At 39.9% G+C, this 22,565-nt stretch overlaps 2 protein-coding genes across 2 annotated transcripts; one reads left to right on the top strand and one right to left on the bottom strand.

Annotated features, from left to right (window-relative positions):
* The first annotated feature begins 77 nt into the window (after nt 1-77).
* LOC134666887 (regulator of gene activity-like) lies at nt 78-13,132 on the top strand. The gene is made up of 9 exons (XM_063524196.1): nt 78-218; nt 4,547-4,819; nt 5,268-5,451; nt 8,982-9,146; nt 10,394-10,426; nt 10,956-11,160; nt 11,611-11,775; nt 12,314-12,449; nt 12,998-13,132. Exons 1-9 carry the CDS (start codon nt 162-164, stop codon nt 13,070-13,072), a joined length of 1,293 nt encoding a protein of 430 aa, XP_063380266.1. The 5' UTR covers nt 78-161; the 3' UTR covers nt 13,073-13,132.
* Nucleotides 13,133-14,498: 1,366 nt separating this feature from the next.
* On the bottom strand, nt 14,499-18,022 carry LOC134666878 (hsp90 co-chaperone Cdc37). The gene is made up of 5 exons (XM_063524186.1): nt 17,809-18,022; nt 17,104-17,670; nt 16,354-16,469; nt 15,497-15,686; nt 14,499-15,107 (listed from the first exon to the last, which is right to left on the bottom strand). Exons 1-5 carry the CDS (start codon nt 17,839-17,841, stop codon nt 14,910-14,912), a joined length of 1,104 nt encoding a protein of 367 aa, XP_063380256.1. The 5' UTR covers nt 17,842-18,022; the 3' UTR covers nt 14,499-14,909.
* Nucleotides 18,023-22,565: the final 4,543 nt, after the last annotated feature.

The raw sequence follows: 22,565 nt of genomic DNA, 5'->3' as shown, positions 1-22,565 counted from the left end.
TGGGAATGCCTTTATTTCAAGGCAACACTAACTACTAACTATTACTTATAATGAGGGTAGTTTATGCGTTTTGCATTAGTGTACAACTATAATTTTATTAATTATTGACGCGAATAAAGGAATTCAAAGAAAACAAGTGATTAAATGAATGCAAATAAGTAATGAAGAATCAACGTCCGTACTTTGACAAAAATCTTATAAGAAATGACCAACGCCAGGTTTGTTATTATTTTAATTAAAAATAGATAGAACTATGTATGTCTATTTAACATAGAAATAAATGAAGATTATTATAGTAAATTCACGCGCATTTCAGTGCTCATTACAATAAGTTACTGTTTATATTGTTAGAACCAAATCGAATATAAAAATCACATGACATGTAAAGAAGTTTTCAACATATAAACTTAGAAAATAGCAATAGAATAGAGACCATTCATAGACAATATTACCCAAAAATGTTGGAGTTTTTTTTACTTGCGGTATGACCAACCCTAAAAGTCAATTTAGTTTCTAAATAATTATAAATGCATCACAAAATAAAATCTAGATGTTTAAAAAAAGTTGTTATGATAATAATAAACCATATACGCTTTTTAAAGTGTATTCATAATATTTATTCGACGGTATAAAACGAATTTAAAGAGGGTGAATATTACTACTAGTTTCCGCTTTCAGCAATATGGCCGCCATAGTTGTTTAGGGTAATGTGGCGTTCGACAAAACAGAGTGAAATTGTTAAAATATTTATTTGTGACGTAATGATGCATAAAGTTTTCAGCGTTTTATAGCAGTGTTTGAAGCGGAGACTGTGTTACACATGATTCTAGTTGGTGTATAAAATTTTCTATGCATACAGATCGTTTTGTAAATTGAACAGTCAACAAACTTTTGTTTATTCCATTCTAGTGGGTTCATTAATTTCTGCCGAGAATACTCTATTATGAACCATCCATACGTTTCTTGAGATAGTGGAATAAGGACTGACGTCGACATATTAGGTAAATATTGAATGAATTTTTAAGAAGTTACTGTACTTATTCACCCTGGGTCGCCATTGTTTGACAGAGGACGAATGCTAATCAAATAATATATGGCAAAGGTTTACCTCCTTCATTTGTTGTTATTGTCGTCACCTCATTTATCTCTCTTTTAAAACTTAACCACTGTCGGTGTTTTCTTGGTTACACTGCGTATGTTGAAACAGATGCATATAATAAATCATTGCCACTGTTCAATGAGTTGTTTTGTTTTCTCTTTTAATTCATTATTTGCATTTGCAAGGAAGCATCTGTATGCTCTTTTAGTTATGTGAGCTGGCTTTTTAGATAGACAAACTTTTACTTTGTTTTTGTTGCTGCTTTTATTCCACAAACACATGTTGGGGTCTGAAATGTTTGTAACCTGGAGTTCAATGCCAATTTTACTGTATGATCTGTATGCTACAATTTTATCGTATATTTTCCAACTTGAACTAACAATAATATAATTTAAGAGTACATATTAGTTGCCCTGCAGCAGAAGTAAATATTGCATTGGAAAGCAGACATCAAGGAAACATTTGGAGATTGTTTCTGAAATGCCTAAATTTTGAAGCTAATTGTGAACCTTATAAATGTTAGTAGAGATAACTTTTTAACTAATTTATGTTAGTATACTGACTATAAACAAACCATTGATGTATATCTCAGGATGGGCCTTATGGACACTAAAAATGGTACTAGTTCAGCATTGTCACTCACGAATTTGACCCAATCTTGTAGTCTAACACAACTAGTTGCGACCAATCGCGTGCTGCACACTCTTTGACCAATCGGGTTGTAGCGGTGTCAAACTGCTGTACTGGCCCCATTCATGCACAATTCTCACATACTGTGAGATATACATCAATAAAACAAACGCAATTTTTAGCTTAACAATAACATTTAATACCTTTAAAGATCGATACTATGGAATATTTTACATATTAGACAAGGTTTCCATAACTGCGGGCATTTTCATTTAATTTTGTAGTTTACTGATCACACTGGTTATTACATTAGTTATAGGTCAGGAAATGAATGCTCAAAAAATGTTGTAGAGGGAAATGCTAGGAACACAATTTTTGACTCCGTAACTTTGTTTGGACTAGTTAGGAGGTGAACATATCAAAAGTCCCCGGCTGTAGCCCCGCTGCTGGGGGGTAGAGGGGGGTAAGAAGGTCGAAGTTTTCGGTTTTTCATTGATATCTTGGAAACTTTGCGTCTTAGCGACATGACTACTAAGACAAACCGAAAGCTGATAAAATTAGTTACAAGTTTTATCCTGTCAAGTTTTTCGATATCATGAATAGTTTTTGAGATACCCGCTCTTGAAAGTTTATTTGTGGATTTTAATTTTATCTTGATATCTACGTCAGTGAAGCTGTTAGGCCATGTTTGGTATCATTTTCGTATAAATCGGGGGTGCTGAATTCATTTATGGTATCACATTGGCACCATTCCGAAGTAAAACCAAAATTTAAAAATAAATATTTAATTAAATCCCTCTTCACGCTTAAACCGCTGAACCAATTTCGTTGAAATTTGGTATAGAAATAGTTTAAATCTCGACACACGACATAGGATAGTTTTTATAACCAAAAGCATCTTTTGAGGGTGTGAAAAGTGGGGTGGAAGTTTGTATGGGGAGTCAATAACCGCTGAACCGGTTTAGATGAAATTTAGGACGGAATACATCTGTGATTTAGATGAAAGTGATACCAAACATGACTTAAAACCTTACCTTGAGCAGTATTAACCTCAGGAATTCAGTTTCGTCGACGAAGTTGAATTCCCCCCATACTCCATTTCACAACTTTAAAGGATGATTATTGAGATAAAAAGTATCTTATGTCCTGTCTTGGGACTCGAAATATCTGTATACCAAATTACAATTAAATCGGTTGAGCGGTTTAAGCGTGAAGATTAATTAAAAAAAAAAAGGTATTTGTTTAAAGTTTATATGTTTTTTCTTAGGAATGGTGTCAATGTGATACCAAAACTGAATTCAGCACCCCCGATTTATACGAAAATGATACCAAACACGGTCTAGCAGCGTCACTAATGTAGATATCAAGATAAAATTGAAAGCCCTAAATAAACTTTCAAGAGCGGATATCTCAAAAACTATTCAAGATATCGAAAAACTTGACTGAATAAAACTTGTAACAAATTTTATCAGCTTTTGGTTTGCCTTAGTAGTCATGTCGCTAAGACGCAAAGTTTCCAAGATATAAGTGAAAAACCGAAAAATGAGACCTTCTTTTCCCCCTCTACCCCCCAGCACCGGGGCTACGGCCGGGGACTTTTGATATGTTCACCTCCTAACTAGTCCAAACAAAGTTACGTAGTCAAAAATTGTGTTCCTAGCATTTCCCTCTATAACTTCTTATTGCTTGGCCTATTAAACATGAATATAAACATAGTTTATTACTAGACAAGGTTGTGTTATACAACATATGACTTTTCACTAAATGGAACGGTGACAATAGTATTAATGGAGCCCACAGGTTTGCCGGACATTATCAGCCTGTCAGTTGTTCGGAACTGTCACCTTTTGCGTTTAACTGACAGGGTGATATCATTTGGCAAACTGATAATCTGTGGGCCCCTTAAGACAAGTGTCAGCATGTGACTCCCAACAACTAATACTTAAGAGGACATAGATAAGCCCTGCTCTTCAAAACTTTGTCAACTTATGGAAATTATTACTTCAAGTTGAAATTGAAATATCTCTATGATCTCTAAGTAAAACACGAGTGATCCTATAAGGGTTCCGTTTTTTCCTTTTGAGGTACGGAACCCTAAAAAACTGAATAGATAGGTATCACTTGCTTTATTAGCCTTAAATAGTCCTATAAGAACACAAATGTTTATCATGGAAAAACATTTTTAGGCAATATAATAAAGCTTAAAGAGTGAAAGATATTCCAGATGTTTGTATAGGTACTTAATATAACATTAGTTGCTTAGTTTACGTACTAGGACTGTATCTTGAATCAAAGGTTTTATAAATAATCTTATTCTCTATATGTGGACAATGAAATAATATTTAAAATAGATGAAAATTGCATAGGCAAATCACAGTACCTGTGTTACAGTAGGCATTGTACTATTAAACAACTTGTATGTCAAGGTGTCACCTAAATTTAATGTAGACATGTAGGTATGCTTTACTACAATAATGTTAAAAATGTACGCCAATTTAGTACATCATATTCTATGATCTGGCTTAGTATTTATTGTTGAGAGCATATGCTAAAATGAAGTTGAACCCTCATTAGATTGGACTAATAGACCCCGATAGATGTGGATCAATTGCACCCCAAATACCAATAAGGCGTCAATAAGGCGACCAATTAATGCAACAATTAAGGCAAGCTATTTTCTATGAGTACTATAACTATAGAACTGTACTAATAAGGAATCCAATAGGAGTTTGATTGAGACTTGAGAGGTTGACTTTATCAATCGAAGAATTCTGACCACACTAAAATCACTAAATTAACAATGTTTTAATTTTCCAGGTTATGGCAAACTTGAATTTCCAGCAAGCGCCTAGAAGCCTAGCCAGCGGCGGGGTGGGAGGTCGCGTTGGCTCGGGGCTGGTGGGCGGCGTATCGGGCCATGTGACGCCCACGTTCGGCGGGGCGCTGTCCCCGGGCCGCGGCGCCACGGCCATGCCCGGCGGAGCCCCGCCCTCTATGGCCTCGAGATCTACACTTTTCGGACAAAGGGCATTTGCCGATCGAAGGGTACCGATGCCGACGCCACTATCTCAGCCTAATTCTAATGCTATGGTATGTTAACATTATAAGCGTATCTGCTACCTGCAGTGAAAGATGCCATTCTATAGTTAATACTTGATTTAGAAATCTAGAGTTCAGTTCATAAAATCTTAGCAAGATAGCATAAATATTTGTCCAAATCTCTATAATAAAGATTTGGACAAAGTGAATTGACAACATGAAGTACAAACATCAGTTTACTCTTTCTTATTTTGGATAGGTTCTTGGGTACCAGTTAAATTCGTATGCGTTTTCATTTTGCTATATGTACGTGTTTTCTATGTAAATGTGAGGTTTTCAAGCAAAAGGGGTACCACATTGTCCCTTAACATAAGGACGAAATTTGCTTGTATCATACGAAAGTCAGAGCGTCCTCGTGACAAGCAACAGTGTGGTTACTTTTGTTCGAAAGCTGCAAGTTCGTTTGAGTAAGTGTGTGATGACAATGATGATATTTCAGTCAAGTATGGGCAACCTGTCCCGCTTCAACGCCGGCAGCAACTACCACTCGGTGTTCGGCGAGGGCGGCGACACGTCGACGCCGCCGCTGCTCGACCTCAGCGAGTTCCCGTCGCTCACCGCGCGCGGCGCCGGCGACCAGGCGCCCGCCGCCGCGCCGCCGCCGCCCGGCTCTAAACCGTACGGTACGTTACCCGAGCCTCACCTCACACATGCATACAACTACACTACAACTACCACTCGGTGTTCGGCGAGGGCGGCGACACGTCGACGCCGCCGCTGCTCGACCTCAGCGAGTTCCCGTCGCTCACCGCGCGCGGCGCCGGCGACCAGGCGCCCGCCGCCGCGCCGCCGCCGCCCGGCTCTAAACCGTACGGTACGTTACCCGAGCCTCACCTCACACATGCATACAACTACACTACAACTACCACTCGGTGTTCGGCGAGGGCGGCGACACGTCGACGCCGCCGCTGCTCGACCTCAGCGAGTTCCCGTCGCTCACCGCGCGCGGCGCCGGCGACCAGGCGCCCGCCGCCGCGCCGCCGCCGCCCGGCTCTAAACCGTACGGTACGTTACCCGAGCCTCACCTCACACATGCATACAACTACACTACAACTACCACTCGGTGTTCGGCGAGGGCGGCGACACGTCGACGCCGCCGCTGCTCGACCTCAGCGAGTTCCCGTCGCTCACCGCGCGCGGCGCCGGCGACCAGGCGCCCGCCGCCGCGCCGCCGCCGCCCGGCTCTAAACCGTACGGTACGTTACCCGAGCCTCACCTCACACATGCATACAACTACACTACAACTACCACTCGGTGTTCGGCGAGGGCGGCGACACGTCGACGCCGCCGCTGCTCGACCTCAGCGAGTTCCCGTCGCTCACCGCGCGCGGCGCCGGCGACCAGGCGCCCGCCGCCGCGCCGCCGCCGCCCGGCTCTAAACCGTACGGTACGTTACCCGAGCCTCACCTCACACATGCATACAACTACACTACAACTACCACTCGGTGTTCGGCGAGGGCGGCGACACGTCGACGCCGCCGCTGCTCGACCTCAGCGAGTTCCCGTCGCTCACCGCGCGCGGCGCCGGCGACCAGGCGCCCGCCGCCGCGCCGCCGCCGCCCGGCTCTAAACCGTACGGTACGTTACCCGAGCCTCACCTCACACATGCATACAACTACACTACAACTACCACTCGGTGTTCGGCGAGGGCGGCGACACGTCGACGCCGCCGCTGCTCGACCTCAGCGAGTTCCCGTCGCTCACCGCGCGCGGCGCCGGCGACCAGGCGCCCGCCGCCGCGCCGCCGCCGCCCGGCTCTAAACCGTACGGTACGTTACCCGAGCCTCACCTCACACATGCATACAACTACACTACAACTACCACTCGGTGTTCGGCGAGGGCGGCGACACGTCGACGCCGCCGCTGCTCGACCTCAGCGAGTTCCCGTCGCTCACCGCGCGCGGCGCCGGCGACCAGGCGCCCGCCGCCGCGCCGCCGCCGCCCGGCTCTAAACGGTACGCTCCCATCTCATCTCACCTCACCTCACGCATAAATACAACTAGAACACACCCCCCCCACAATGATTTTGATCAACTACTTGGTTTGTCATGGGATCATTTAAGAGCCTCAAGCAAACAAACAAAATCAAGTATTAGGCCAAGCAATAAGAAGTTATAGAGGGAAATGCTAGGAACACAATTTTTGACTCCGTAGCTTTGTTTGGACTAGTTAGGAGGTGAACATATCAAAAGTCCCCGGCCGTAGCCCCGGTGCTGGGGGGTAGAGGGGGAAAAGAAGGTCTCATTTTTCGGTTTTTCACTTATATCTCGGAAACTTTGCGTCTTAACGACATGACTACTAAGACAAACTAAAAGCTGATAAAATTTGTTACAAGTTTTATTCAGTCAAGTTTTTCGATATCTTTAATAGTTTTTGAGATTTCCGCTCTTGAAAGTTTATTTAAGGCTTTCAATTTTATCTTGATATCTACATTAGTGAAGCTCTTAGGCCGTGTTTGGTATCATTTTCGTACAAGTCGGGGGTGCTGAATTCATTTTTGATATCATATTGACACCATTCCTAAGAAAAAACATGTAAACTTTAAACAAATATCTTTTTTTTTAATTCCTCTTCACGCTTAAACCGCTCAACCGATTTCATTGAAATTTGGTGTACAGATATTTCGAGTCCCAAGACAGGACATAAGATACTTTTTATCTCAATAATCGTCCTTTAAAGTTGTGAAATGGAGTATGGGGGGAATTCAACTTCGTCGACGAAACTGAATTCCTGAGGTTAATACTGCTTAAGGTAAGGTATGAAGTCATGTTTGGTATCATTTTCATCTAAATCACAGATGTATACCACCCCAAATTTCATCTAAACCGGTTCAGTGGTTATTGACTCTCCATACAAACTTCCACCCCACTTTTCACACCCTCAAAAGATGTTTTTGGTTATAAAAACTATCTTATGTCCTTTGTCGAGACTGAAACTATTTCTATACCAAATTTCAACAAAATTGGTTCAGCTGTTTAAGCGTGAAGAGGGATTTATAAAAATATGTTTTTTTAAATTTTGGTTTTACTTCGAAATAGTGTCAATGTGATACCATAAATGAATTCAGCACCCCCGATTTATACGAAAATGATACCAAACATGGCCTAACAGCTTCACTGATGTAGATATCAAGATAAAATTAAAATCCCTAAATAAACTTTCAAGAGCGGGTATCTCAAAAACTATTCAAGATATCGAAAAACTTGACTGGATAAAACTTGTAACTAATTTTATCAGCTTTCGGTTTGTCTTAGTATTCATGTCGCTAAGACGCAAAGTTTCCAAGATATCAATGAAAAACCGAAAAATTCGACCTTCTTACCCCCCTCTACCCCCCAGCACCGGGGCTACAGCTGGGGACTTTTGATATGTTCACCTCCTAACTAGTCCAAACAAGGTTACGGAGTCAAAAATTGTGTTCCTAGCATTTCCCTCTACAACGTTTTTTGAGCATTCATTTCCTGACCTATATGTATATTGGTCAAAAAGCAACAACAGAGTCCGAATGATGGACCACTAGTACACTGTGCTACAATAATCGACTTATAGAAAATTTTATTTTTAGTTACCATCATAGTACACAATTGAAAGACGTCACTTACGATCGATCAATGACTAATTAGTCGTTACGATTGAACAGATGGTATGCTGATGCTAAAATATTTGTCAGTTTTTATCCTACCCACGAGTAGTATTGACTGAACAATAAAAATGGATTAGGGAGGAAATTAAAAACTTGTTATTAATTCTTTGCTGATTGGGACTATTTGGAGTGGTCGTGGGAGGCGTTCTTTGATTTGTTGAATTAGTCGTCGTCGGTAAATCTTACAATACATGTAGTTGTAGGGTTGCATCAGAGGGCGTTTAATATACGTCTGTAATCTGTAATACATTCGCATGTCTCTTTTTAACACATTCACTGCCCCCGACGCACATGTGCGTTCACCGCCATACAAGTTTGTTCCTAGACCAGTGAATGCGTTAATAAATATGGTTATTGGAAATAGTAGACCATATAAAATGGTCCATATAATGTGTCGTCGCACTGTGTCCAAGCGCTCGTGTAACTCGTGCGCTACGACGGGCCGTACGGTTCGCGATGCGCACAGAATGCGCGACTAGAAATAATAACAATGTTGGTATTGTCCGACAGTGGGTATGGTGAAGCAGCCGACGTCGGAGCAGTCCGAGTTCACGATGTCGTCGGAGGACTTCCCCGCGCTGCCCGGCACGTCGGCGGGCGGCGCGCCGGCCGCGCTGCAGGACCACAACCACGCGCCCGACAAGCCCCGCAAGGGCATACAGACCGAGCCTGAAGGTACCTCCACCCGCACCTCATCCACCTCCATCCACAACTATACTACACACACACTTCTGCAGAGAAATTCCGCTATTTGTACCATTTTGAAAATTTATATGTAATGTTCTTCCCCAAAAATTGATTGAGCGGAATTTACGAATGTGACTAGGAATCCTCTAGACCGAGTTTTAGAGCAATTATTTCATGCAACCGATGATGCCAAAAATGCGGGGGTGCGCGGGACGAGGTGAGCGAAGTCCCGTGCCGTGATTGGTCCGTTCAAAGACACGGACGTCACACAAAGACACTTTCGACTCGAACATGGAGTAAAATTTACCGTGGCAGAGGGGGTAGCATGACTATGCTAAGTCTGGAGGATGTTTTGTCTGTGACAAACGTGGAACGATAGAGGGATTTGATTGCTTTCCTATCTATATATTTTTACCCAAAAAACATTGATTATGATAATCATGGAGTTAATGGTTAAAGGAGGTTGCACACGGCGAATTTTTGCAGCGATGCAGTCGCAAAAAAGCCGCGTTACAGTCGCGATGCGCGCTACAGCATCGATACAGTCGCGATACAGCATCGATACAGTCGCGATACAGCATCGATACAGTCGCGATACAGCATCGATACAGCATCGATACAGTCGCGATACAGCATCGATACAGTCGTGATTCAGCATCGAGCAGTTTAAGAAACGCACGACTGAATTGCTGCAAAAAGTCGCCGTACGTTAGGAACGCTATTCCCCGATGTGTATGTACACAAATATACCTAAACAAAAAATCTAGTTTCTATTTTCTTGAGAGCTTCCAGGAACAGGAACATGGAACTTGTCTTTTAGTAGTAGGTATTTTGCATTTAAAAACTCGATCAACAGAACAAACCATGTGTTCATGTTATAACTGATACAATAAATCGAGTTTTTAAACGCAAATACGATATACTTTTGCTCAGTGTGTAATTTACACAAGTGTAATTGCACTAAATGTGTAATTGTGTATACTTATTGATTTATTATGAATTTTATTTGTAATTTTATTGTTCATTTAGCAGATAAATATTATTTCGTAGGCGCTCCCTATGGACAGTATTTAAACTTTATTTTCTGTTTATTGATTTATTTCATTTAATTTCGTATATGAAATGATGCATTTAAATTACATTTTTAGTTCGTAGTAGTATGCATGTTAGATGGTCTTGTAGATAGATTCGATGTGCAAATAAATCGTATTACATGAAGTTTTTTTCTCCACAAGTTGTCAATCAAGGAGCGCATACGGAATTCTATGGTGTGTATGATCGAATATGTTGGCTATGGCCTTATATACTGAAGTGGCTTTATCATGTTTTTTTTACAACCTAATCACTTTTAAACTAATGTCCTTAGAAATAAAATAAAAAACTTAACATTGATATATCTTACAACGAATAATTGCGAAATTTGATAGTATTTGCATTTGGAGGTGCTTTTATTTATATCACGACTAAGGCAAACAAGCGTGTGGTCCGCCTGATGTTAACTAGCCACCACAGCCTATAGGCGCTTGTCAATATGGATTGTGGAGTTGTACGCCCGTTGTTGACCCCAAATACAAGTTTACAATTATTGCTAGTACTGTTGAGATCATGTTAAATTAATTTGAAAACCATAAATGTATTCGTCGTTTGTAAGTCGATTAACGACATCATCATTACAGGCCAAAATTTGACAGAGATTCCATGAGGCAAAAAACATGATAAAGATACTTCAATGTATCAGCCACGAAAATCCAATAAATTGACGTCTCGTTATTTGATGTGACGTGTTTGACGTTGTAGGTAAAGTAACGAATATACCGGAGACGATGATCCCCAACCAGTTCGGCATCGTGGGGCTGCTGACGTTCATTCGCGCGGCCGAGTCGGACCCCAGCCTCGTGTCGCTGGCGCTCGGGCAGGACCTCACGGCGCTCGGCCTCAACCTCAACTCCCCAGACAACCTCTATCTCACCTTCGCCGGCCCCTGGGCGGACACCCCCTGCAGGTACATACCTAACACTGAGTTTTGGTCATTTCGACCATACACTCTTTTTAACACTTAAGGTGTTAGCCCACGATTATCCCATTTGATAAAAGATATACTTATGCCGAAGATTGTGTCTATGATACTGAATGAATTCGTTTGTTGATAAGAAGCTATCTCAAAAACTAATTTAACACATTCACCGCCAGCGACCCGCTTGGTGGGTTCTACGTTCATATGTGGTTTTTGCTACAGAGCAAAAAAAACGTGTTATCGGCCACAACCGTAGCGTGTAGCTGGCAGTGAATGCGTTAAGTTAATCTATGAATATAACAACAAAGATAAAAATCATAAGACAGCTGCAGCTTACTTTTACAAGTTCTAAACCTTTAAAAGTGCTTTGAAATATCTATATGTAATTCAACTGGTATTTTAGACACCGGCATGTTAACAAATCTAATTGCTTCACAGACCACAAGACATGGACTACCACGTACCCCCCGAGTATCTGATAAATGGCTCCATCAGAGAAAAGCTGGCGCCGCTACGACTGAGTCGATATAAGGAAGACCTATTATTTTATTTGTTTTACTGTTTTGTCGGGGACGTTCTGCAGATAGCAGCCGCCGCCGAATTGTAAGTATTCATGTTTTAGATTAAAAAAAAAATATTTCTTCTTATTTTCTTATATTAGTCATCATGTCACTTCCAATTTCTTGCACCTCAGAAAATTCTAAGCATGGTATGTGGGATTAAAAAAGGTCTGCTACTCATTAATAGACTGATCATGAAAATCTGCACAGAAGTGTATTCAGTAATCATTATCAGAACTGCAGATTATTGACAGTACAACTAAATAACTTTTTGAAAAAAAATAATACAATTTTGGCACAAACTTGTGTCGCTGACTGTACTTTCTTTTCCACGGGCAACTGATACTCATCGACAACCCCAAACACAATTAGTTTGCGTTCTTTTATCACAGAGTTCCCATGGCCACCTCTTGTCTCAGATTAGCTCCATGTCGTCATAATTTTGCATTGTCATCCAGAAATTAGGAAGTGGGTCATATTTCGCTTCCAAGATTCGACCCATACATTTAACATGGCAATGGGCAAGTTAAATAAAAGCTTGTAATAAATGGCATAGTAAAGTTGGTGACTCCCTGTTGCAGATACAACCGCGAGTGGCGGTACCACATGGAGGAGAAGGTGTGGATCTCGCAGGCGCCCGGCATGCCCATGGTGGAGAAGACGCCCACATACGAGCGCGGCACCTACTATTTCTTTGACGCGCACAATTGGCGCAAGGTAAATTGTTACGCATTACCATTTTTCGGGGTACTATCAGCGTTGTGAATAACGCTTATTTTTAGGCTTAAAGACTCGAGCCCTCAAGACTCAAAAAGAAGAAAGAAAAGAAGAGAGAGAAGTGTTGAAGACTCGACAATATTTGATTTGAAATATTTATTTATTTTACATGTATGGGTGTAAGAAATCATCTTTGCCGCCTTTGAGGCGTTAAGCCTCGAGAGTCTTAAGGGTTTGAGTCTTTAAGCCTCGAAATGAGCGTTATTCACAACACTAGGTACTATCCTTCCATGTCCTTATAGTAGATTAACTGCAGAAATTATACACAAGCGATAAGGACTAGCTTTGCGATCATGAGAAGTGAAAATAAACAAGCCTATACTTGGGAGAACAATATTACGCTGGACTGATGATGAGGTATCCAATATACGTACTAGAAAATTTAGCTATTATAAAAAGTTATTTGTAAATTTAATTACATTCTTGTTCTGCTATACTTGCGGATAGTAAAATGACTGGGGTAAAGCTAAAACAATGTTTCCCCGCAGGTGGCGAAAGAGTTTCACCTAGACTACAGCAAGCTGGAGGGCCGACCGCAACTACCGCCGCACGTGCTCACGTAGCGGCCCCGCGCCCTCTCTCACACACCTATTGTAGTTTTGTTATATAAAAGTACAAGTTTATACACGGCTTTCATTTTACCTTAATGTCGGCGAGCACCTACAAATCTATGTTATCACCATGTGCGACGGCATCAGATAAGTCGGAGCAGCCAAGGTGTTCGTAAATGGACAAAACCAAAACCTCTATTATCTAGAATTCTCGATAATAGAGGTTTTGGTTTAGACGTTAAAAGTCCGTGTGCAGATAGTTTTGAGCTTCTTGCCTGGCGACTGAATGTACGTAATTGCCTGGATGTGCTAGACCGTGGTCCCAATATTAGATGATGCGTGCTCGAAGTTTGTTTTTTTATTAGAGTTATCAGTGTTACCATACGTATGCTACTGTAAAATTTTGGCTGATCTCTAAACGAACTGTGAATATTTGCCAGTTCTTTAATAAATATGTCAATAAAAAGGACTAAAGTTGAAATTAGGGATCACAGAATAAACAAAGAGCGCGCCGCGCCTGGGCCACTAAAGCCCGTCCCGGACACAGATCATATGCGGTTTTCTGTTTTTAACCCCCGACGCTAGATAAAAGAGTGGTGTTATGTTAGACGCCAATGTCTGTCTGTGGCTTATTAGCTCTCCAATAGAGAGGCCGATTTCGATGCGGTTTTTTTAACTAACCGAGCGAAATCGAGCCAGCAGCTTGAACAGTATCAGCTCTTTTCCAAAATGATGTCAGGCATTTTTGGAATAAAATGGATTTTGTTAGCATAGCGTATAGGGTTTTAGGGTTCTGTAGCCAAATGGCAAAAAACGGAACCCTTATAGATTCGTCATGTCTGTCTGTCTGTCCGTCCGTATGTCACAGCCACTTTTTTCCGAAACTATAAGAACTATACTGTTGAAACTTGGTAAGTAGATGTATTCTGTGAACCGCATTAAGATTTTCACACAAAAATAGAAACAAAAACAATAAATTTTGGGGGCCCCCCATACTTAAAACTGAAACATAATTTTTTTTTCATCAAACCCATATGTGTGGGGTATCTATGGATAGGTCTTCAAAAATGATATTGAGGTTTCTAATATCATTTTTTTCTAAACTGAAGTTTGCGCGAGAGACACTTCCAAAGTGGTAAAATGTGTCCCCCCCCCCACTTCTGTAACTTCTAAAATAAGAGAATGATAAAACTAAAAATATATATGATAGAAGCATACATTACCATGCAAACTTCCACCGTAAATTGGTTTGAACGAGATCTAGTAAGTAGTTTTTCTTTAATCGTCATAAATCGTGAACCGCAATTTTATTATTTTACTTGCTGCTACGGAACCCTTCATGGGCGAGTCCGACTCGCACTTGGCTGCTTTTTTTTTAAATAGTTATACCAAATTAATATGATCCAATGGAATTACTAATCAAAATAAAACGAGTAACTGATTTCTTAACATACGTTTTATTTCAATATTACATCTCAATTTAAAACAATTGGTTCACAAAAATACATTCAGCAAATAAATACCTTATTTTTTATTGGGTGAAATGAAATCTCATTTGCAGATTGGACAGAGAGGAAGACTTGGTGTCACGGAAATTACTTTTCTACCTTCTGTTCAAATGTAACTAGGTAAAAAAATAAGGCTTTCTACCATCCAACTTGCTAATACATATTTCTCATAAAAAAAAATTACGGATTTCCAGTCCATTTACGAATGTAAAATAATGTAAACCTAAACGAATTTAGTCTGTTTCTTCGTTATTGCATTTGAACATTCTTGAAATGAATGCGCCATTAACGAATTAAAAATTTACGTTTACTTTTAAAATAAGTTTTGTGTGATTGTAATCTCAGTCTAAATCATCAGAACTGGCAGCAGGAGCAGCATTATTCTCTTTCATGGTGGGTTCTTCATCGTTCTTGCCGGGTACCCATAAGCCTGAGTCAACACATCTCTTCATGTGGTAAATAGCCTCCTGTTCTGGCATCTTGGCTATTGTTGCTTGAAGCAATGGAACATCTTGTGTGTCAAAGCATTTTTTCAGTTCCTGAAATAGTTAGTGCCTGGTTAGTTTTCCCTTTTTTAATCAGGGTTATACTAGCTAAGGTAGCTATATAATATAGAGATGGGCCGAATATGCAAACTCCAAGTAAGACTTCAAATAATCAAAACATCCTATGGATGGAACAAGTCTTATCAATCATCATTATCAATTGTTTTAATGACAGTGGGAATCCTAACCTGATGGAAGAGAGTAGGTACTTACTCGAAAAGTTCTGGAGGACATTTACAATGTTGCAACAAAACAAGCAAAAAAAACTATTTCCATATAGCTTCAATTTTAAATCAACCTTATCGACCACCAACAAAGTGGCACCTTTTGGTTGAAAACGCCACATATGCAGATTGAGGAAAAATACAGGTGTCAATGCTCACATCAGGAAGTTCTGCATACACCTCGACAGGGTCCAGTCCTCCAGGCCCAAGTCTCGCTTTTCTTTCCTCCTCTTCTTGCTCCTGGATGGCTTGCTGAATCTTCTCTGCAGCACGCTTCTGGATTCTAGCTTTGAACTGATTCAGCTCATCATCAAATGAGTCTTTATATGTTTTCTCAGCCACCTGTATCCTGTATACAAACAATGCAAATTTATTAATAAATTATGGTTTAAGAACTTTATTCTCAAAAAGAATTTACAAAATTCGCTTACTTGAGAATACAATTTTTATAGTAGGTATATCTTAGGACTAAATTACAGATTCCAATGCATGGTTGCCTGGTCCACCCCTGCCACTAATGGCAGTTTTTAACTCTTTGAATACTATGAGCCATACACCACATTCGAGGAGGCATTTGCAGGCACATCAGTTATAATAAGGTCTACCGATGTACAGTTAAATAAGAGTGTTGCTGTTTGTACTTGCAAATTAACCTTTTCGCCGCCACGTCAATGAAGTAATAAGTGTCATGTCATAAAAAATTGCATGTAAACAAATCTGACCAAAACCATGTCTTGATATGAAGTCGTGGCGTGTGAGCCACGAAATGTACTGACTTTATATCAACTCAATGGCGGCGAAAAGGTTAAGTTTTTTTTGTAAACCTTAATAACTGATGTGCCTGCAAAATGCTCCCTTGAGTGTGGTGTATATTTAGCAGTCAAAGGGTTTAGAATATACATACACCTTAAAAGGAAGACTAGTTCCTCAAACGAGGCATTGTCAACAATAATCGAGGCATTGTCAACAATAATCCTAAAACAATCCAGTGTTCACCTGGTTCAAACATGACTCACCTTGAGAAGAAAGATCCAATGCATGCTCTAGGGTCCACATCCAGTTGTTTGGAGAGTTCCAAAATGTACTGCATGCAGATTGTTTGATGGGCTACATGGGCCATGAGGTCATGTTTCTGGAATGATAAATGAACTAATGTGTATTATGCTCACACTTCATTCATCATTCTTCATTTAAATGAACTAAATGAAGTGTGAGCAATGAGCATAATACACATTTATATTATTTATTGTTTCATCTTAACACACTATGATGACAAACTGATTCAAGCAGCCATAAGAGTAAAGGCTGATTTAGACGGCGCGTGAACTCGCATGCGATTTTAGTTACATTGTGGCCTGTTGGTTACGTCCAATTCAACCGATCGATCAAACCCCACAATTTAATGAAACTCGCATGCAAGTTCTCGCATCATCTAAATGAGCCATAAATTAGTAAATATATCTTGTTTTGCAACAATATTGCAGATTTAGATTTACGGAATTTAATATTTCCCGCCCACATTAAAAAAAATATTGGAGACAAACAACACCAGAAGGGCACATGCATTCTATCCACATTCATTAATTACATTTTGATAGTTGAGAGGACTAAGTTAGCCAAGCTATTTAAAGCTGGTGTTAGAGCAGGGCTTGATAAATATTTTATTTTACATTTAAGATAATACTGCTTCAATATATTTTTGTGGAGTGATTTGAAAAATTAACAATCAGCAAAAAATTATGAGAATATTTAATGTATGTACATACCTCTTCCATTTCTAAGTTGATACACCAGATCACAAGGTAGTTAGCTGTTTCTTCACATGCTAGATGTGGGTGTTGCTGAAGGAATGTCTTTGAGTCATCATATTTCCTCAACATGCCAAATTGTTTTAAAAGTTTCTCATTTTCTTTGATAAACTTCCTCATCTTTTCCTCTTTTTCTTCCTCAGTCAAATTCTCCTCCTTTGGTCGCACGGGTTTTGTGTTAATAACAGTTTTTGTAAAACCGGGCTCACTGATTGTGTCTACATTCCATGGTGTCTGTTTTTCTTTCTTTTTAAGCTCTTCTTCCTTTTTTTGAAGCTCTCTGTCTTCTTTTTCCAACTCGGCCAGTGTTTTTTTTAATGATTCTAGATCAGGCCCATCAGAACCGATTTCAGCGAGTTTGCTTTTGGCTTCTGCTAATTTCCTCTTTGTTTCGTTCTTCTTGCGTTCGAACTCCTCCTTTTCCCTTTTCCTCTCTTCCATGCGCTCAAGACGTGCTTGGTGTCTCCATCGAAACAGTGATGGTGTGTCAATGTTTGGATGCGTCTCATCTTCGTCATCAGATATCTGCAAAACGCATTTTTATTGTGACTAGACTATTTAAATCAGTTAATTATTGGTGTACATTAGGTTTAATAACGCTAATAGGTGGAAGATATACTTAATAATCAGATTTATAATCCCGGCTTATTTTATTATACCAACCTCAATATCTTTCCATTTGCTGTAGTCCACCATTTTCACAAAGTATAATAGGACCCTCTTGTGTTTTTCAAAGAAAAAACAATACACACAACACTTAGATTTTCACTTAATGATTTTATTTATTTATTTAATCACACGATTTTATTTAAAATGTCCACAATCGCTCAGTGCTTTCTTCTCTAATGTAAATTTCTAGACGATTCTGAATTTCTGACCTGCCTGACGATTTGAGTCATTTCAGTCATTTGCAGTGTTGCCAACTCAGATTTTGAAAAAATGCTAGACTAATGCCTAGATTATGCCAAAATTATGCCAAAGTTTTTAAAAATGTTTAAAAAAATTCTAAAAAGTCACTTGAAATTAGACACTTAAAACACATAAATTTTTCAAATTTGCCGTGTTTTTCTATAGACAAGATCTGCTTGACCAACTTTATATAGACCGTCGACGTCCATCCGTCCACAAAAGTCAAAATTCATATGAAAATATGAACCACATAAAGCGATGGCTGGCGCATATTGTTGATGCCAAGTTGATGCAAACTTGGATTAGACTAAATTATGCTAAAAAATATGCCAGATGCTAAATGGAAAATTTTGGTGCCAAAGTGAGTGAAAATATGCCAGATCTGGCATCATTTATGCCAAGTTGGCAACACTGGTCATTTGAGCATTTGACAGCGTGCATTACCAGACCAAAAAAATACGTTCATTTGGTCCAAAACATACAATAAAATTATTCTTAGGCATTTCGAATTTGTCGTAAATCGTAAACCTAGCGTAAACAAAATAAAGTAAGTAGCTTTTAATAACAAATTATAATACAAATTGACCAATGTTTTCCTATTAAATTATGTGAGTTTGATATTATATTCTTTGGTTCCTTTGCAGCCCGGCTAGGTAACGTTTGCCAGTAATTACCGAAAGATGGCTCTGTTATCAAAAATTACCAAATACCTTAAGTAAGTAAGTAAAGAAAGAGTGGTAACTCCATACATCAGTTTTCTTACCAAAACGCGCGTTATTTTGTAGTCGACATCTAGCGTCATGTAGCGGAATTTATCAGTACTGCTAGTTGACAATAGATGTCTCGGCGAGCGAAAACTCTAATGCTCAATAATTTTCTGCTAATATTATAACTGGATTAACTGGCAGTCTATTTTCAACCCCTTCTGCTTATAATATTAGTTAGTACATTTTTCGTCAGTAGCTACATTTGTGACATCTGGTGTCGAGTAGGGGTACTGATAGTTCCGCTACACGGCGCTAGATGTCGACTACGAAATAATGCGCGTTTTGGTAAGAAAACTGATGTATGGAGTTACCACTCTTTTATTACTTATATTACTCTATGCAAATACACCCAAGCTGACGCAACTAGGAACAAAAAAAGGTTTTGTATGAACTTTAGTGACCTAACCATAGCCAAAAAAAAAACAAAATAAAACGTCAGTGTTATTTATCTGTCAAGTCAACTGTCAGTCACTGATACATAATAAGAGAAAACCATACGGAAACTTGGCTTTATTCCGCTAAACAACTCCATGGAAACAGAGTAACCATAGGTAATATAAATAAATATAGAAGAACATATATGGAAACAATCATAGATAATATAGAAATACACATCATTCACCCCCTCCTAAGTTGTCTGGTAGTCCCCCAGATAGGCCGGCGGACGCCGCTCACGCGTCGGGCGCCTAGCTTCGACTTGAGGTGTGCCTGGTGATCTCGGCCCTTGTACCATCACGCTCCGCGATTGTTGCGCCTTTTAGGGTCCTAGCTAAATTGGTTTTTAAATAGTTACGCTATAGAAATTCGAATTTAGCAAGAACCCTAAATGGCATAACAATCCCGTGTGGTGACTGTACTTCTGTTGGCTCAGTATCATCAAGAGGCGCAGGCGGTTCTTCTGTAACAACTTCAGACGGTTCCTCAGCCACGGCCTCAGGCACATCATCAGTGTCCTCAGAGGATATGGACAAATATTCGTCATCTGAAGGGATTGGTGCCAGATGTCTATTTGATATCGTACCTTCTCTTCCATCAGCGTACCTGACGTAGGAGTAATTTGGGTTGCTTTGTAGGAGATGACCTTCTTCCACAGCTGGATCATATTTTGAATTACGCACGCTTCTTTTTATTAGAATAGGTCCTGGGGTAGTAAGCCAAACTGGCAATGATACTCCGTTAGGACTTCTTCGAGGGTGACTGAACATTCTCTCATGTGGGGTAGCATTAGTAGCTGTGCACAACAAAGACCGTATAGAGTGTAAACTTAGAGATAGAACCCTTTCCCATTCGGCTATTTCAAGGCCTTTTGTTTTCAAACTCAACTGAATGGTTCTCCATAAGGTGAAATTCAGGTGTTCCACCTGGCCGTTACCTTGGGGATTATACGGAGTAGTGCGGCTGCAAGCTATTCCAAGAGAGACGAGGTATTGAGTAAGTTCTTGAGACATAAAAGACATTCCTCTATCCGAATGTATGTACATAGGTGTACCAAATATATAGAATATTTCATTTAGACAGTTGATAACAGTACTTGACGTCATGTCTTTACATGCAAAAGCAAAAGGAAAACGGCTATACTCATCTATTATAGTTAGTATATACTTATTTTGCGATTTCGACGGAAGTGGTCCCTTGAAGTCAATATTTAGTCGCTCTAAGGGAGCCGTTGCTTTGATAAGCTGTCCGCTTGTGGATGCGTATCGGGGTTTTATTTCAGCACAAACTCTGCAGTTAGCAGTCATTTGACGAATGTCGTTAAGAGAATAAGGTAAGTTTTTCGATCGCACCCAATGATTCATACGGACTATCCCTGGATGACAGAGGTTGTCATGTAAAGTTTTTAAATTGTCAGTGTTCATATGCGCACATACTCTGGTTAATGCATCAGCGACTGTGTTTTCCTTGCCAGGACGATAAACTATGTCATACTTAAAACAAGACAATTCTAACCTCCACCGTTCAATTTTCTCATTCTTTATCTTGCTTGAATGGATTTGGTTAAACATGAACGCCACCGACTGTTGATCTGTTATTAAAAGAAAGTGCCTGCCAATGAGGTAATGGCGCCATTTTCGTAATGATTCAACAATTGCGGCAGCTTCTTTTTCAATCGAAGACTGTTTCTTTTCTGAGTCGTTCAAGGATCGCGAAAAATACGCCACTGGTTGGCCATTTTGAGAGAAAGAAGCTGCTAGCGCATTTTCAGAAGCATCAGTTTCTACTGTAAACATAGCGTCTTCGCTAACAGCCGACAAGGAGGCCTTTGCTATGTTTTTCTTTATTTCGTTAAAGGAAGTCATTGCACTTTCAGAAAGCGGAAATGTATTTATTGAAAGCAATGGTTTAATCTTTTCAGAGAAATTGTATATCCATCTGCACCTCTAGCACAACTGGCCGCGACAGGCGTGAGAAGTGACAGATCGGCGCGACTTGGCGGTTTGTCGCGTGTTGGCAGCACAACTCACGCGCGAGAGCCGCGACAAACTCGCGATCAGGTGTCACTGTCAGAAAATGACAACGATCGCGACTTTGAACTAAAATCCGTAGCACAACTGCCTATTTTGAGACAAAATATTCTCTCTTCTTTATGTCAATCCGCGAGTCGAAGTCTACGCGACTTTAACTTTATAACGCGACTCGCTCTCGCGGGTGGTTTGCTTGTACTTTTTTAACTAAATGATAATTATAACTTAAAAACAAGTTTCATATATTATGTAATAGGTAATATAGGTAATTTGTATAATTACTTATTGCCCTAAGGAATAAGGAAGTATGGAACAATCACTAAATGCGCTTTACGCACTCTTATATCGATTATGCACGGTGATACCTACAAGTACCACAACACACCCATCATGTTTACAACTTTAATTTCAAACAGCTAGCTTGTAGGTACTCAATTAAGTAATTAGGTACATATGTAGGATTTTTAAATTTCAATTCATGTTTGTTTCATTCGTAAGTTTGTAAAAGTAATCCTAAGACTTCCTTACACAAAACTTTCATTTTCTAACCTAACCTAACAACGGAGCCCGCTTGCTTGTACATAAATAAAGCCCATGAGGTGGGTAGGCACAAATATTCAAAACAAACTATCCAACTTATTAAGTAAGCCATAGTCTTAGTAGTAATATTTAGGATCACGGTTAGATGTCTAATTTCAACAATCTCTTACTATTTAGGTACCGTTTGGAAGCTTCCTCGACTTCAACAAAACATACCTACATGTGGCCTGTGTCCGCTGCATCGTACTCTAACAGAATGATGTAATACGTGGCTATAACAGGATCATGTCCGGCTCAAAATCATGCTTTGTATGAAATATTATCAGTCATCACCCACTGAACCATTCCGTCCCCTGCCAACACCATACCGTGACGTGACTGGACTGAGCCGGTACGGTTATCATATGGTCTACCATATTGAAACTCCTCTAGATCATACCCGTGTTCTAGATGTTTCACTTCATGTTTGACAGGGCCTGATACGATCATGCTATGATACGTTGCTGTCAGCATTAGGTATGAAGTGGGCCTTGGGGAGCTAATTAATCGTGGCTTCTAGGAGTTCTAGGTACTTACCTACCTACTTTATTTTTGTTTCTTTTCAGGTAAAAATACAGGAGAGAAAAAAAACAATATTTAAATTAATAGTTTATTGCTTTGCCTTATATATTCTTGCAATATTCGACTTCTTATTATTAAACCTAATATATATTAACATCTAGAACCACTATAGAGAAAT

Source organism: Cydia fagiglandana, chromosome 1 (genome assembly GCF_963556715.1).
Source record: "Cydia fagiglandana chromosome 1, ilCydFagi1.1, whole genome shotgun sequence".
Lineage (NCBI taxonomy): Eukaryota > Metazoa > Arthropoda > Insecta > Lepidoptera > Tortricidae > Cydia > Cydia fagiglandana.
Note: the sequence above shows the minus strand (reverse complement) of the source record. Positions and strands in the feature narration are given on the sequence as shown.

What these genes read in the sequence shown, in the direction of transcription:
- LOC134666878 (XM_063524186.1), bottom strand. Translation starts at nt 17,841, where the DNA reads ATGGTGGACTACAGCAAATGGAAAGATATTGAG. An exon ending in TCAACTTAGAAATGGAAGAG is followed by an intron (nt 16,470 to 17,103) that starts GTATGTACATAC and finishes TTATCATTCCAG; the next exon opens with AAACATGACCTCATGGCCCA. An exon ending in TGTATGCAGAACTTCCTGAT is followed by an intron (nt 15,108 to 15,496) that starts GTGAGCATTGAC and finishes TAACTATTTCAG; the next exon opens with GAACTGAAAAAATGCTTTGA.
- LOC134666887 (XM_063524196.1), top strand. Translation starts at nt 162, where the DNA reads ATGAAGAATCAACGTCCGTACTTTGACAAAAATCTTATAAGAAATGAC. An exon ending in AGCCTAATTCTAATGCTATG is followed by an intron (nt 4,820 to 5,267) that starts GTATGTTAACAT and finishes ATGATATTTCAG; the next exon opens with TCAAGTATGGGCAACCTGTC. An exon ending in CATACAGACCGAGCCTGAAG is followed by an intron (nt 9,147 to 10,393) that starts GTACCTCCACCC and finishes TTTCTCCACAAG; the next exon opens with TTGTCAATCAAGGAGCGCAT.